The following is a 16,738-nucleotide window of genomic DNA, read 5'->3' as shown; positions in this document are numbered from 1 at the left end:
TGGCGCCCGGCCCGCAGGCACGTGCGTCCTGGGCCGCCCGCCCCGCAGGGTCCCTGCTGGCTCGCCGAAACCGGCCCGTGGCAACACCACCTCTCCGCCGCAGGGTCCCACGTGCCTCGGGCCTTCCTGTCCCAGCTGCCCCCAGCCCCCGCCTCCTCCCTCCATTCCGCCCAGCACTCCCAGGCGAACAGAGCTCGGTGCGGCCGCGTCTCGCTCGCCTCGTGCGAGAAGAACGAGGATAATGCCCCCCGCAAAACGGGCTTGGTGAGTTAAAAAGCAGCGACGTGGTTTATTTTCTCCCAGTTCCACCTCTTAAAACACTCCCGAAGCATGGCTCTTACACGGCCATGTTCGCACGTCAGTTTATGCATAGGACTTTTAACTTAAAGCTGCTTTCTTTTTCCTTCTTACAGAACCTTGATTAATCCTAGGGATCCACCGTGTCCTTTCTCAATGACGAGCATTTAGATTGTTCTGTCATATGTATAGAGAGAAGATCTGTGTAGTAGCACTAAGGTGCATGGTAGTGGTTTTGACTTTTTGTGTTGCTTTGCAAGCTGAAGGAAGAGTCCTTGCAGATAGCTTTCTGAGAAAGGCTCTTTAAGAGGCTCTAAACCTCTTCTAATGCAGGTTGCGGTGGATTCTCAGGTATGTATTTTTCCAGTGTAGTTCAGTTTGTTGCTTAAGCTATAAAATCTTGCTTATTTTTCTATTGCTTGGTTACTTACAAAAGTAGAGTATCTCTTCAAGCTCAGAACTATGAACCAAGAATATCGGTCAGTATAAAAAGTCATCCAGGAAGTGAGCACAGCAGAGTGCCTTTACAGCTCCTTTTACCCTGCATTCAGTTACTAGTCCCAGTCATGAAGCACCTCTTTGACAAGAAATGGAGGGATGGCTTCAGGTCATATTCAGCAATTACATGCCACCTGCAAGTAAATAACTCTTTCGATTGCCTCCTCTTAATGTATATAGTTCTTTGATTACATTACTGTAGAGGATTTTTTCCAGTTTTCTCCATTAAAGGAAAAGAGAATGTTAAGGATATTTTTCTCTGTATTTCTGGAACTAGACCTGATCTTAATTTCTTATTTCACATGCATTCACTGAACTGTTGCTCTCAGCAGCATCACTTGTTCTAAATTAATGTGAAAGGCTACAACAGGAGAGAAAAGTGAGAGAGGGATTAATGGAGTCTCCCAGTACTGTGGCTTTCGAGCATTAGTCTCTTCCATGTTTCCATCACCACCTAAACAGACTTCTGTTCAGCTTGGAGGAAGATTCTTACACATTCCATTTTTGTGTGAGTAGAACATTCAAACCCTTAAACTGCGGTCCTGTGGTCTCTCCTGAGATTTCTACCCCTTACTCATGTCCACCTTAATGCTTGTCTGATACATACCAAGTTCAGTCAGGGAACTGACTTGTCTAAAAAAGTGATTATAAAGATCTTCACCACAATTAACTCCCTGAATTAACTCAAGCAGTCACACAAGCACCGTTACTGCTGCAAGGGAGAGCATACCAAATGTACACCAGCTTGAGATATGGGGGAAACAAGCTCACAGCCCCCTTCGTTTATGCTGTGCAGTGGCTAAAAGCACAAAAAAAAGCAGCAGACAGTTGCTTTGACTCTGGAGATGTTGATACGAAGCCAGTTATCAGTAGCCCTACACTGCCACATAGAGACTTCAAAGATACAAGAGCAAACTGGAGATTTCTGAAAAAGGTAGCTCTCCTAAGTGCCAGGATGTTGAATTCTAGAGGACGATGGCCAAAAGGTGGCATACTGCTAAGCTGCTCTTTCATATTTCATAGTTGCACTGTGTCTTAATAGTTCAAGAGAACCAGTGCCACTTGGAATTTTTTGCAGAATTCTGGCATGTAGAATTGTTTTAAATTCTGTCCTGCCATAACACTGCTTTGCTAGAATTAATTCTTTAATACAAAACTGAAAAAATAATGGAAATTTTGTTGTTTTCTCTTGTAAGCTTGTCTAGCATAAAAAGTAAGCCCAGAAAAAGAAGATAAAATAATCTTCCCTATGACCACCAACACAGTCTTTCAATGTCTACTAGGTGATTATAATTTTTATCTGTTCTAAACTATTTAAGCTCTGAAGGTAATTATTCACTTTGAAACTCTGAGGCTTCCCTGGCATAATTTTTTGCTAGTTTTCTTTCAATAGATACAAGGATTCTCTGTTTTACTATTCACAGTTCACAATTAATGGTCGGGTGCTACAGTAACAATACCAGTAGTAAATGGTTGTGCAAATTTTGCACACACTATCACCCAAAACCTGATTTCTCACATCAATCTTGAATTTATTCATCATCCAATTTAATAATTAAATTGCTGAGCATGTATAGCCACAGTTACAGAAGTGCATCTCTGACCTTAACTCATCCATGCAGTTTTTCACTTCATAGTGCACATAAATGCATGTACAAATAACTCTTGACAGCTCTAAGACTGCAGAGAATTGATTTACAAGAAGTAAAAACAGTTAATGTCATTACTTTCAGCATATTATTTTCAGTTTTCAAGGTGGTTTTTGAGACATGTTTCAGTTGCAAAAAAATAACTAGGCTCTTTTTAACTGTCAAAAATATAAACCTTTCCAGCTCCAAAGCAGTGTTCCTAAAGAAATTAGATGAATGAACATGTATTTAAAAAAGGAAGCACAAACAGAGCATACTTTGAACATACTTACAAAATTCTGATCTTCTGAAGTTAGAAGTGTATAGAGAAAAAAATCAGGTAACTATTTTTGAATGGCATTTCTATAGTGTTCTCGGGCATCTCTTCAGGACTGGTGCTGTTTGTAGGATAGTACTGGAGATACAGGCAGAACTGGTGATACTGGAATTGTAGTCAACACCTGATTCTGGAACAAAAACATCTTAATCCTATCAAACACCCAAAGAAAGATAAGGAGGATGCTGACATACTGGATCCAGGCAAATTTAATAATTTCCCAAAATCCTGGCTGATATTTAAAGAAAGTCAAGGAGTGTTAATAGAGAACATTCTGATGCTACCATTGCAATATCTAAACAAGGAAACTCATAGGCAGAAAGGCACAAACCTTGTTAATACATCTGTTTATGTCATAAATGCTAAGCCTCTGAACCATAGAAAACACCTAAAAGCCTTCTACCATGGTAGGTAACCATGGTAGAGCTGGAGAGAACGTCTGTCCTAGAAGACATTTAAACCAGTTCTGGGTAAAGTACCTACTTTGTGCCTGAGTCATCAGGAATACTTATTGTTAATATTCAGGCAGGCAAACAAATCTTGTAAGAAGTGTGCTCCATACAGATTCTTTTAAATGCAAACTTGTTCTTGTCTAAGAAAAAGAACGAAGAACATAACAAATGAAGAATTACTTTTTCAAAATAAAAAAATTGCAGTCTGTCTGCACATGAACAGATGTTAATAACTCCACTGCGGGAGTTATTGTTTAGTGAGATGATCTTGCATACAGATTTCTAATCATTTGCTTTAGGTCACACAGATTACAGTATCATGCTTTGTGAGTGGCATCTGTGACAGATTGGGACTGCAGGTACTGCAGAACCAAAGCAAGATGTATTATGAATATTCCCTGAGAATAGCTAACAAACTGCTTTAAAGGCCTTTTTAGCAAAGCTGAAAAGCAACACAGGTTCCTGATAAAGAAAGGCAAAAAGTGCTTATGAAGGCACAATCATCGCTCAAATAATACAGCCCTGTTATGTCACAGTTTGTGCAGTTTTAGAAGGATATAAGATAACTTCCACTGGGTAATGAATGGTGGCATTAACGATAAATGGCATATCTGCTGCTCTTCCAGTCATCCAAACAGGGCTGGGATCTGAAAAGACTGTTGTCACTATAATGGAGAAAGGAAATGTCCAGGTTAAGGGGCTTTTAGGTATTAATACAGAAATCATATACCTCACAAAACATCTGCCAATATAACTACTACTGTCCTGTAGCTACACATTCAGGCTTACCATTTCTATCCCAATACGCTCCAATGATGTTTGCTAGATCATAGTCACTTGCAAAAGGACTTGTGCCATTGACCACAGACACCTGTTACAACAAGGAGACACTTTAATTATTCATCCAGTCTTCCACACAGTAATTCTACTGAGTTTCTTACACAAAGTAACCGTGCCCTTCAAGGAATGAACATAAACATCAGACTGAACATCTTGGCAGAATAACCTCTTCCCTCTTGTAGTCTAACAAGAAAACACCAGTTCCAAAGTCTCACAGTTCGCTCTGTGCGGTAGTACAAATAATTAGGATGTCACCTAGGATAGTAGGAGGATTAAGAGGTTGGGGGGGAGTGATTTGATAGGGAAGGGAAAAGCATTTCCTCACATTGTATCTGGTGTCCAGTCCACAGTGGTTAAGTAATTGCCTCTGGTTTAATTTCAAGTCTCCATTCACATACAGCTGAGATCCTGGCACAGGAGAAAAAAACTGAAGAAAAGCCATGCTCTGCATCACAAATGTTGACATTCTCTGAAATAGTGAACACAAAAAAGAAAATTTAGCAGGGGGAGGAGGGACACAACATACTTTTCTACCTCTTGGTATGTACACATTTTTTCTACATTGATTTGATTTTTCTAGGACTCCCAAGTTTCATATCGTCACCTTAGTCTAAGCAAGAGACCACCAAATAAAAAAAACCCTATTTTTAAAAAAGTGAACTACCTTAGTTAATAGTTAACTAACTTTATTAACTCAACAAAGTTCCACAGGAAATTCAGTGAAGTCCAATGTCTGTGGCCAATGACAGAAAGTTCTGACTAGCCGTAACATGGCTATAGTCAAAAAGCAGCAAGGTGACTAAACACATTCATTGGAGACACACTTTAAAAAAACTCAGAAGTCAAAATCAAGGACTTGTATTCTGCAACAAGAACCAAATAAAGAAGGTAGGTCCTTAGTTCTTATCTACTATTCAGTCTGAAGGAAAATTTCCACATTTACAGTGGGATAAAAAAAGTGCTTAATTCGTATCATAACTCTCTGTGATACTAACACCTGACCAAATACTTCAGCCCAAATTTAAGACTGTTGGGCCTCTATTCTGGGCCTCAGGCTTAAGAATGTTTTCTGCATCACATAGCTATGCTTGCAAAGCTTGTCCATCTGCAATCAGCAAGACTCTCTAAAGAAACAGCCTAATCTTCCTAGGAAAACAACTTTTTGTCTGTGTGGCTGCACCCGACACAGCTCTGTATTATTACTCCTTTCAGATGTATCCCTGGGTTCTCTGTGCACTGATGGTTTACTCTTTGCTTTAGGTATTAATTGCACTGCCATTTGAGGTACCATGGCAGCAGAACTGCATTGCCTTGTCTTCCTGTAATACTTCCTCGTCCCAGTTACAAGACAGAGGAGATCCTGGCAGATGATTACCAATGCTTCAAGAGCTGCTAAGCAAAATCTAAGGAGTTTTCGGCTGCTGCAACAGCCTGACTCTCAAAAAATGAACTGGTTATGTCAAGACACAGCAGTGTGTAGGAATACACATCCTTCTGCCTATTGCAAGACTCTCAGTTATTTTCAGGTGCCACCCACACTGATACTCATTGTTGTGCATTTCTGTCCTGTATGGTGCACTACAGCCCAAGAGAATATAGAGCTTAAAAATACATTAAAAAAAAACCCTAATAAAGTGTATCCAAATACGCAAGAGAGCTAGACGAGGAATGACACAGCAGAGGAGAAAATTAAGTATTTTTCAGTAAAATAAATATCTTACAGAGGAATTTCAAATGTGCAAGGTTTCTTTTCATCTTTTGTATAATCACTACTGTAATTTTACAATGGGTGTATACATCACAACAAACAAAACTAAAAATGCTCACATAAAGCTGGTAGGAAAAGAGTAGAATCAGCTGAACGCCAACTACGTGCTCTGTTGGTTGTAATGGAAGTTCCAGTTTAAAATGCAACCAATCCATTTTGCCATCTTGATTTTTGTCTTCTTCTCTAGTCTAAACAAATTTTTTTTAAAGACAGGAATTTCTGTTAGAAAGAAAAACAAAAAAGTAAAACCCCAGGGGACCCTACAACTGCAGCACACACATACCAAGGAAGCAAATAAACTGCAGAGTTAGGAATGCAGTAATATGCTACTTGACTATTTACAGACAGAGGACTAGAAACAAATAAAAAGCCAATGCTGTTGTCTGTTATACAAGGTCTCATACACCCCTCCAGGGAGGGAAAGTTTACTTCAAGGTCTTTTCTGCCCTACACCATTCCACCCATATTCCTTGCATGCCAACAAAGCATGCCTTAGTGCTGGATCTTCTGTAAGAGCAAATATATGACGGATGGTCAGGCTTGTGTCTCCTGCCATTGTAGCATGCCTCCAAAATGACTTTGTATGCTGATTCCTGGCTCTAAGCCAAGGCTTGCTATGCTTGTGTGCCACAGTGTCCAGTACTTCGGCTACTTGCAAAATATAGCAGGGCTCGTTACAGAGGCAGACAGAAAAATAACTGCCACTGTGAAATCCCAGAGAGAAAAGCAACATGTTCTTCTGAAGGCACGTATCTACTTCCAGATCTAGAGGTACCCTGCAAACTCCCCATCATGGTAAGTCATGTGGCCAGGGGAGAGTGGTGCAATTAATTTGATGAAAGTAAACCGGTGTTCACACAAACCACCAGCGGTGCTTATGGACATGGTTTAGTGGCAAAATTGGTAGGGCTTGATCTTACGGGCTTTTTCCAATCTAAGTAATGCTATGATTCAGTAACACTGAGAGGGAGTGAAACGGGACTCATTAAAATTCCACAAAATCCCGATGTGAGGCACAAGGTTATACATAAAGCTGCTGCTACCTGAAGGCAGCAGTGCCTGACGGGCCACCCGTTCAAAAGCGCCATCAGCACTCGTGCCCTGAGCCGGCTACCGGTCCACTGGCTCCACTCTGCAGCCTCGCTTCTCGCCACTGTTGTCGGGCCGCCCCGGGCAAGCCTACCGACAGGAGCGGGACTCGGAGCCGGTCCTCCTGGAGCCTGTTGAACGCTGGGAATGTGCTCCACGCCAAGAAGCTGCCCGGGCCGGACCCGATGGTGGCGACGAAGAGAGCCTCGTACCGGAAACGAACGGTGGGCTGCTCCAGGTACGCGCTCTGCTTCAGCCAGAAACCTGAGGGCAGAAACGGCACGAGGTTTCAGGACTGCGCCAGGCCCGGTCGGGCCGCGTGGGGTCCCAGTAGCGCTCACCGTGGCTCCGGTAGGCCACCAGCAGCGGGGGCACATAGGTGAGCGCCGTGATGAGCAAAAGCGCCAGTGCCGCGGCGGAGCAGAATCCAGCCCGGTAGCGCGTGTACAGCGTGGGATGCGAGAACAGCTCCACGCCAGCCATGACGAGCAACCCCTCCTGCACTCTCACCGGCCGCCCCCGCCCGCGCCTACAGCGTTTGCACTGGGCGGAGCCTCGGACTGACGAGAAGCCGTTCCAATCAGCGCCGAGGGCACGGGCGTATCAGCCAATGAACGCGCACCACTGCCTCCCGGGGCCGTCGGCGAGATAGCGCCCGGCAGCGGGATGGAGACACGCGGATGGGGACACCCGCTTGGGCGACGAAGTCTGTGGAGCGGCTTCGAGTGCCCCGGGAGCCCTGAGGGCGGCTTCGCACCCGGCAGGTGACTCCGTGCCCGGATGCAACAGCCCCGCCCCGCGATCCCCGGCCGGAAGAAGCGCGGCTGCTCGAGCGGTTGCCGTGGGGCAGGCGAGCCGGAAGTCCCGCCTGCCGTGCCGCGGCTGTTGTTGTGACAGGGACCGTGACAGCGACAGGCCCGGCACGAGCCCCCGCCCCCCGCACACGGGCCTCGCCGCCTCTGGCTTCGCTCCCCGCCCGCCTGCATCATGAAGTGGATGTTCAAGGAAGACCACGCGTTGGGTAAGGGTGGGTCTGGGCCAGGCGCTGCCTGGCAGCGGCGCCGCTTCCTCGGTCTCCCGCGTCGCCATCTGTCGCGGTCGGCTTCCCCAGGCGGTCGTCTTGTCTGTGGGTGGACAGCCGCTGGAGGTCCTCGCCGAAGGGTCGTGTGATGCCCGGGGACGGTCTCCCAGAAAAGCTAGAGAGACCCGCTCGGAGGCGAGAATATGATCGCGATCCCGGCAGGCTCACGGCCCTGCCGGCGTTGCCTTCTCGGCCTAGGACACCGGCAGTATAATTACTATGCAATGACTAATTACGAGTTTTGTTCACAGAGCACAGATGTGTCGAGTCCGCAAAAATCCGAGCCAAATACCCCGACCGTGTCCCGGTGAGTAGTCAAGCCAGCTTCAACAGAGTACTTACAGGCAAAGGTGGATACACTGTTTCCATCCTGCCCACTCTGATGAGTTCCTACAAAGTAAATTAATTTTCCTTTTTGTGTCCTTAGATGTTTTAAAGAAGCCCCAAACACATCTGACTACTCCAACATTTTCTCCTCTGTCCCAGTGCATATTGACAAATAAGCTTTCTAAAAACTTTCCAAGGATTTTTATGATATATCATGGTCCTGCTTTCTTCTCGTGGCAATTGCATCCCAGCAAATACCTTCATTGTCTAGAAGATTGTGCCTGATCCTTAGAAATATTATGAAAACTACTGAAAGCTTGACCATCTTCCAGCCTGGCTAAATTGGTTAGATGATAACCCTCACGTATTCCAAGCCTATAACCAGTCATCATGGTGCATTTCCCCATGCAAACCCTGTTGTTTGAAGAGCCAGTGCAAGTGGTGACCCTTCCTTTCTGCATTAATACCTATCAATCTGCTAAATAATGAATGAGCTTTCTTCTCTCTGCAATCCCTTTTACCATGTTTCAGTCTCCAAAAAGACCACAGTTCACATCCTTATGTAACAGCTAGCAACATGCCCACATTCTCACCTTACTTGCTTGAGTGTAAAATTTCCTACATCCCATCTTACCACATGCCAGTTAGTGCCACACCTGCCTCTCACCTTTTGGTAAGTAACTTTTCTGTTAGCAGAGAGCCCAGAGAAAAATCTTCATTCCCATTGACTTTTTCTGCTGCTCAGTTGCACCTAGTCACAAGATTTTCTCCAGTTGCAATCTGGCGAGCTGATATGATCCTTGCTGTTCCCTCTTGAATAACTAACTATTCCCTCCCACGTAGACTGCAGCATCCCTAATGACCATACATCTCCACAGTATCCATGTATCCATTTCAAAAATATCCTTGATAACCTTGGAGGGACAAGAAACACAGAAACTCATCATGTGAGTCACAATGACATGCTGCTGTATCAGGAATGGACAGCAAGGTGTAGACAGATACAGGAATTGAATCTCAAATTGCAGCAATCCTTTATCTGGACCAGTATGTGTTTTCTGCTTGATTATTCAAATTGAGCTGCATACCATTGATACCAAATAGCTGGTATCAATGTAACAGTCAGAAGTGTTTTTCAAACTTCATATTTCAAGTAGAATGCAGAGCTAAGGAATGGAGACCCTGGAACCTCTTGTAAACCCCATTTCCTGACCTCCTGTGTTTTTCCTTCAAGAATCAGTCTGTGTAGTACAATGAGCATCGGCTCTCTTTCACAAGCAGTACTTAATTATCCTTCCCCCCATACCTGTTGCTTTCTGTTTATTTTTTTGGTTTTGTTTGTAGCGATCTTGCTATCTTTCTTTTCTGTAGTCAGTTTCTCATTTTCGAAGCAATGATGGAATACTCTAAATGTCAGTTCAGCAGAATACAAAGGTAGCCAGTACCAGTACAGGGGAAGGATCACCTTCCAGTCCTTTGCCTAATGCAGTCCAGGACACTATTAGCCTTACTTGTATCCAGAGTACACTGCTGGTTCATTCTCAGCTTTGGGTCCACATTGCAGTAATTTCATATCATCAGTGTATACAAGGTTAAGTGATGTGCGTACTTTCCTGTCACAGGTGTCTTTTAAGGCATAACACTCCTTTTTACACCATGACTGCCAAACACAGGCACAGGAAGTTTCAAGCCATTGTGTGTATAAACAGGAGTTTTAGTGCAGCTGTAAAATCAGGTTTTACAGTGCTGAGCCAGTTCTACCTCTGATTTGGTTGTGGTCAGGAAACCTTTTTGTTCATCCCCTCTACTCACCATTGTAAGCCTGTATGAGCAAGCGATCTACCAAAGCTGTCTGTTCATACCAATCCTGAACAGCCTGACCTTCACACCTGCACTTTACAGGTCATAGTGGAGAAGGTCTCAGGATCTCAGATTGTTGATATTGACAAGAGGAAGTACTTAGTTCCGTCCGACATCACCGTGGCCCAGTTCATGTGGATCATCAGGAAGAGGATTCAACTGCCATCTGAGAAGGCAATATTCCTCTTTGTAGACAAGACTGTCCCACAATCCAGGTGAGAGGCTATTCACTTGGTATTCAGAATCATTACAGCAAGCCTGTGCATATTAGGGGGTCAGTAAAATCACTCTTCGAGGCTCATTTGATGATTTTAGATGTCTCTCACATCTTAATCTCACTAAGAGTTTTTTTCCTCATGAATTTGATAAACGTCTTATTTCTTGAGCTAGGCTGAAAGGAAGGGTGACTGAAAAATATACTGTGATTTACTTCCATGGCATAAGGGTGAGCTTTGCAGTTACTGTGTCATTGCATTTGGTTGAGTGCAAAAACACGTGCATCATCAATGTCAAGAAAACAATGATTCTCAGTATAAGAAAAAAAGGTTGCACATTAAATAAGTGCCACAAATTATTTTGAAAAAACCAATAGTCTCTCAGTTTACAAAGAAATTGTAAACTAGTTGTTGGTTCTTTTTTTTTAAATTATTTTCTTCTATGAAAAAAGGAATAATTGCAGTAGAAAGGTTTTTCTTTTGCATTGCTTTTACATAGGAATAAGTTTCATTGTTTTCTGTGACATACAGAATATAGTAGAAGCAGCAACTACAACTTTCTACACTAGACACCTTAGTAACATTTAAGGAAATAGTATGCTGTTACATGCCTTAGATGTGATATTATTCTTAATACTTAACTATAAAATAAAGAGTCCCTCCAGGTAACCTGATACACAATAGGGACCCATGAGAACCATCCTTCTCTGCTTGTTTTCTTCTAACAGTACTGAGAATGCCTATATGTCATCTTTATAACAGTATTATAGAATTCCTAGGAGCAGGAAACAGAGATCCATTGTCTCTTCTCATATGTTCATAATGAGATGTCACATCTCAGTTAGAAAAACAGGGCTTTGATCATTCAATATTAATGTAAAAATAGTAACTTCTTAACTGATAAACAAAACCACAATCTATTCATGGCTCTGCTCATCTCACAGGCTTCAGTTTATGTAATAAACTGTATGAAGAGAGAAGGATGTTAAGGATTGGTGATCTATTTACTACTCACCAAATTCTCTTCCATTTCAAGTACTGCTTACAAATCTTCCCAGCTCCTCTCTTGGGCAGAATGACGTTGTTTTTCCCCGTTACTCACATCCATCTCCATCTTTCAGTTCATTAGCCTTTTCTCAGTTTTGGGAAGTCAGAGAAAGGTGAGCTGAGAAGGCTTCATTTGTGCACCCAACTGATGTCTACTGCTCCAACCATCTGTAGCTAGATGGCTGGAGCAGCTGACCAGCCAAGTAATTGCTAGGGTTTCTTTTTCTTTTCAAAATATAAATTTTTCTTTTCAAAATAAGGAAGCATTCTGACAAAGACATTTGTGAAGAAATATAAAAAAATTACTCTCTGCAGAGTCCAGGATCATTTGCCTAACTTAGGAGGCAACTGCTTTTTGTTTGCCCTCATTTTTTGTATTCTAACCTATACACAGACTTAAAATTTTTAGCTTTTATTAATCCTCGTTTATATGAGGTTCTGTTAACACTGACAACTTGCATGAGCCAAGCAAACCATTTCTCTCTTTCCCTTTCAAGCTTAACTATGGGACAACTTTATGAGAAGGAAAAGGATGAGGATGGCTTCTTGTATGTTGCCTACAGTGGAGAGAACACATTTGGTTTCTGAATGGTGGGTCTTGGCTACTGTACCATCCTGCTGTGTATCTTGTAAATAGCCGATCATTTTTTGTTCTGACATCCTCAGAAGTTCCTTCTATATACATGCATTTGTAACTGGATTTATTTCTTAATATATTGCTAGGTCTTGTTTTATTAGACTGTTAAGTTATAAAAAGAAAGTTTTGTTGGTTTTGTGCATTTTTTTTTCCTCACAGCTATGAATTCCCAGAGCCTCAGTTCTTTGGGGGGGGGGGGGGAGCGGGGGGGGTGGCATTTGATGACACTGATTAAATAATAAAGCAAAGTAGTTGGGCTACTAAAACATGAAGAGAAGAACACACATTTATTCTGTTTTGAGATGTCAGTTTAAGAAAAATAAAAACAATAAATAATTATTGGAAACACTGGATTTGCTAGCTTATCCAAAGCCAGAAGCAAGATGCTGATCGTGTTAAATTAAGCTAGTATGTTCCTTTCTCAATTAACAAACAAATACAATAAAAATTCCTGTCAAAAACAGGCAGTGCTGTTATTTCTTTACCTTCACTTTGGCCAGAAAGTTACTCATCGCATTTACTAGATGCTACACAGCTGTTTCTGTTACTTACCAGACATTGTACAGCTTCTCAAACTTTAGTGTGTGGCTGTTGATACCAGGAAGAAACAACCTCTTTGTAGGTTTCAAAACCAATAGCTTCAGAGCTACTGTATCTCACAGCTACTTCTGTTTATAGGCAGAGGCAAACCCTTGGATTGTGTGGGAGAGGGTGGGAAAACCAGCTAATTGACCTAATTGCACAGTGCTGGAGTTCACACTCTGATATCAGAGGATAACATCGTGTTGAAGTAGCATCACTTTGACCTTCCTAAGCCAGCAAGGAAATGCTAAATACATTTTATACTCCTTTTAAAATTTTTAATTCATTTTCACACTATGTGGTGCCTAAGAATCTAGTTTTTAAAATGCTTCCAGTTACAGTGGAAATTTACCACTTTCCAAACTTAAATTCATACTAACTCAAATCCCCATGAAGATATATTATGCCTAGAATTGTTCAGCTCTGCAGTCATTCACAAGTATTGGCAGAAAGACTCCAAAATGTGAGCATAGGAGCCTGTGAAAGGTTGACACTACCCTATTACTGTGGCTTGACAGAGTAACTGATGTATGTGCTTATTGCATGTGAAAATGTGTTGTTGATCTCAGTAAGCCTTTCATTAGTCAGAATAGTGCTGCATTGTAAACCACTGCTTTAGGAAACATTCTGTCAGTGCTTCCATCCTGAATTACTTCTAACTCCCTTTTCACACATTAATGTTTACTCTTAACAGAATTTTTGATTCAGAATGAAGAAAAGTGGTTTCATCTGTCATTTTTTAAATTACCTTTTATTACTGGAAAATATTCTGTTTCCTTTATGCTGAAATATTACCGTTTTTCTACTGTTACCAAGTAATATTTTTTCTTAGCTGTTAACAAAGGAGTAAGAAACACTTAAAAATGCTAAATAAAGTTAATTACATGTTAGTAAACTGATGTATCTAAATCAAGGGAAGATGTTACGACTGAGGCAAATTTTCCCTTCATAAGCTCCTAAACCCTCCACATAACTACTCTCTTTAACATTTCTGTGTTTATTAGTTTAGATTTAGGAGCCCAGACACGCAAGTGGTTACAGAGAATGTAAGGATAAATATTCTACAGCAGTAACTTAGCTTTTCATCTGGTGGTCCACATAAAATGGCAATAAAACATCAAGAGGTTTCCTTTTGAAATGCAGAGGTGAAATGCATCCCTTTAGATAGGACACTCCTGTAAAATTATATAAAGCATTTGAGCCCATATGATCTTCATTTTCTGTTAACCCTTCAATTGATGCACTGAACAAAAAATGAAGAAATAACCTCACTGTTCCTACAGCAACACCTCCATGTCACTTATCTCTAAGCTAAATTGAAATGTCATCTCCAATATAACTAAACCAGTACTGAATGAATTTAGTATTCAGTCAATATTTAGTGTATTATTATAGACCATGATTACATTATAGACATTATTATAAACCAAATTTAGACCACATAGATGGTCTTTCCTCAAAAAACATCTTGCTTCTACATCTATATGTGTTAATTGTATATATTATGTACCTATAGTTGCTACAACTCTCTTATGATGTTATCAGATAGTCTGCGAGAAAACTCCAACACCTTTCTTTCCTCCTTGCCAACAGAATTCTGCCCTCAGCAGCACAACCCTAGCTCTTCCTTTCCTCTAGTACTTAATGAATTTACTGCAGAGGTCTTGTAACTCCTAGTGAAAGGCTGCATCTTCTTTTGGGCTCATGGTTTGTTTTTCTGCAAGTACAGTAATCTAAATAGTCTTCAGTTTACTTGCAATGTACTGAGATCAGTAAGCCTTCCAGCCTGTGTTAAGGTGAGCAGTGGAAGCACACTCTCAAGACCAAAACCTCGCTTTTCCAAAGACAATGGGATGTTAGCATCTGATCTTATAGAACTGCAGCCTCAAGGTCAAACATGATTACTTCTACCCTTGCACAAAACCACTTGTTTCTATGCTCTGGTTTTGACTTTCTTAAAGATAAGCAGTCTGTCCTGCCTTCTTACTATGATTGAAAACAGAACGACACCTCTAACAGTGATGCTGTTAAAGACATCCCACTCAAATACAGTTTCTTTGTCCTGGCAATTAGGAGCCATTGGTCCCCAAACAAGTTTGGGACAGGCAAGGATCTATCTGGGTAATACAGATGTTCTCATTTTACACATACAATGAGAATCTTGGTGCCCCCTCCTGTGCTCTGCCACTCCCGCTACCAATTGTTTGCTTGTTCTCATTAACCATGCAGTGTGGGCACTTCATTCCTGCTGCTTCCCTCCCTGCTAACTCTGCTCTCCTGTGGCAGTCTCTGCATTCTGCTGTCCTCCCTGTGCCTTGCCTATCTTTGTTTTGGGGTGTCAGCTATTCCAGCGCAAAGGAGTGATACAGGCTTGGAACATATCAACTATTACTTTCCAGGAGCAATTCTTCCAAAGACCTGCTGACAATGATCCAAGTGTAGTTTGCTACCAATTACAAAAGCAGGAACTTTTATTTCTTATCTCTCAATTTTTCCCCTTCTGATTTTCAGAGCAGTTTCATGGTACTGCCAACAGCATTTCCTGACATTTTCAAATGAAACTAATGCAGCATTTAAATACTAATTTTCTGTCACAGAAATGCCATCCAGTTGAGGATGAAATCCCACAGGCTTAGCCCCTCAGCCTTTTAAATTCTGTTCGGTTTTAGCTCCTTCCCTCTCTTCACATATTCACTGACTTGCTCTAGGCTTAAGTATGCCCTCAAGTCCATGCAAGAAGTGAGGTTAGCATCAGTGTTCAGCACCTCAAAAACTACTTTTAAACCTTACAGGTAACAGAAAAGCATCAGTCTACATTTCACAAGTATTTTAGAAATGCACAAAAAAGTCTTACCAGGAACAATCCTAACAGCCAGGCTCAAATTTTAGAAAATAGTTAAAAGAATTTAAACCATATAACTGCTTATCTGAAAACTGATGCATGACTACAGAATTAGTCTTACACAACCCAATTTTAATATTGCAACTGGATAGGAAATGGGAACATTCCAGTCTGGTCAGCAGGTTCACTGCAGACATGGTTGATTAACTATGGGAAACTAGGGATGGTAAGTTAATAATTTCTGCAAGATTTCAGCAATGGTAAACTTCAGGATCCTGGAAATCTACTGATAGCTCTTCAGGTTCACTATAGAACTCTGACCATCCTTGGAATGTAACTATGGGAAACTAGGGATGGTAAGTTAATAATTTCTGCAAGATTTCAGCAATGGTAAACTTCAGGATCCTGGAAATCTACTGATAGCTCTTCAGGTTCACTATAGAACTCTGACCATCCTTGGAATGCTACTTGCTTGATTACAGGAACAGCTACCATTTATCTTCAGCAGTTCACCCTGTAGCCCATGTGCAATGGCATCTGAACATTTGTTATCCTCTGATGACTACTGCAAGTCCCTAATCTCCATAATCCGTTGCCCTCTGCAAACACATAAAACTACTTCCCCCTCACCAGTACAACTGGTATTTCTGCGTGTTAGTGCTGGATTTGAAAGAATGGGCATATACGCACAGAATTCAAGTTGTTACTTCTTCACCAAGAGAACTATTCTTACTTGACAAGTCAACCTAAGTGTAAACTAAAAAGGATTTGCTGCTATCACTGCTCATACTGTAATGTTATGTGTACTGTTTGGTCCCATATGTAGCTCAGTAGGTTGACAACAAAGGCTGTTTGGAGAACTGCTGTGCTCATTTTTCAAATCCAAAACTATATGACACCAAAGAACAAAAAAAATTCAAATCACTAAGGAGTTCTTAAGTTCTAAATTATCTACTTCTTTCATCTTGACATTGCCTTGTCCAAATATTTTATGAATTGTGGTTTACAAGAGAAAAATACAAAAGGGGAATGCGCTCAGTAGCAGTTACACAGTCCTGAAATTGCTCACAAAAGGCAGTAACTGGGACAGAAGTTTTAAGGATGATTACACACTGCTTCCCCCACAACTGCTCACAGTGCTGACTGTCTTGTCACACAGATGTTAGTTGGTAATAAAGCATAATGACAAGAGAATAGAAGGTACATGCCAGAGACTACTTTCAATACTTCCCAAAGCC

The 16,738-nt window shown here is 41.7% G+C and overlaps 2 protein-coding genes and 1 long non-coding RNA gene across 3 annotated transcripts; 2 read left to right on the top strand and 1 right to left on the bottom strand.

Moving 5' to 3' along the window:
• LOC110468748 (uncharacterized) lies at nucleotides 1-5,787 on the top strand. The gene is made up of 2 exons (XR_002465145.3): nucleotides 1-264; nucleotides 5,313-5,787. It is a non-coding gene; the product is annotated as an uncharacterized LOC110468748 (long non-coding RNA).
• Nucleotides 2,307-7,579, bottom strand: LOC144248659 (transmembrane protein 231). Its single transcript, XM_077790695.1, has 7 exons — nucleotides 7,251-7,579; nucleotides 7,004-7,173; nucleotides 5,880-6,008; nucleotides 4,378-4,521; nucleotides 4,002-4,083; nucleotides 3,772-3,877; nucleotides 2,307-2,999 (listed from the first exon to the last, which is right to left on the bottom strand). Exons 1-7 carry the CDS (start codon nucleotides 7,390-7,392, stop codon nucleotides 2,810-2,812), a joined length of 963 nt encoding a protein of 320 aa, XP_077646821.1. The 5' UTR covers nucleotides 7,393-7,579; the 3' UTR covers nucleotides 2,307-2,809.
• LOC110468747 (gamma-aminobutyric acid receptor-associated protein-like 2) lies at nucleotides 7,577-12,539 on the top strand. Its single transcript, XM_021526876.2, has 4 exons — nucleotides 7,577-7,930; nucleotides 8,242-8,297; nucleotides 10,220-10,392; nucleotides 11,937-12,539. Exons 1-4 carry the CDS (start codon nucleotides 7,897-7,899, stop codon nucleotides 12,025-12,027), a joined length of 354 nt encoding a protein of 117 aa, XP_021382551.1. The 5' UTR covers nucleotides 7,577-7,896; the 3' UTR covers nucleotides 12,028-12,539.
• Nucleotides 12,540-16,738: the final 4,199 nt, after the last annotated feature.

Source organism: Lonchura striata, unplaced genomic scaffold (genome assembly GCF_046129695.1).
Source record: "Lonchura striata isolate bLonStr1 unplaced genomic scaffold, bLonStr1.mat Scaffold_232, whole genome shotgun sequence".
NCBI lineage: Eukaryota > Metazoa > Chordata > Aves > Passeriformes > Estrildidae > Lonchura > Lonchura striata.
Note: the sequence above shows the minus strand (reverse complement) of the source record. Positions and strands in the feature narration are given on the sequence as shown.

Bases quoted from the DNA above. Each gene is read 5' to 3' on its own strand.
- LOC144248659 (XM_077790695.1), bottom strand. From the start codon at position 7,392: ATGGCTGGCGTGGAGCTGTTCTCGCATCCCACGCTGTACACGCGCTAC. The intron at 4,084-4,377 runs GTGAGGAAATGC...TTGTTGTAACAG, and splicing joins GACTGGACACCAGATACAAT to GTGTCTGTGGTCAATGGCAC. The intron at 3,878-4,001 runs GTAAGCCTGAAT...TCTCCATTATAG, and splicing joins AGCGTATTGGGATAGAAATG to TGACAACAGTCTTTTCAGAT.
- LOC110468747 (XM_021526876.2), top strand. From the start codon at position 7,897: ATGAAGTGGATGTTCAAGGAAGACCACGCGTTGG. The intron at 7,931-8,241 runs GTAAGGGTGGGT...TTTTGTTCACAG, and splicing joins CAAGGAAGACCACGCGTTGG to AGCACAGATGTGTCGAGTCC. The intron at 8,298-10,219 runs GTGAGTAGTCAA...TGCACTTTACAG, and splicing joins AATACCCCGACCGTGTCCCG to GTCATAGTGGAGAAGGTCTC.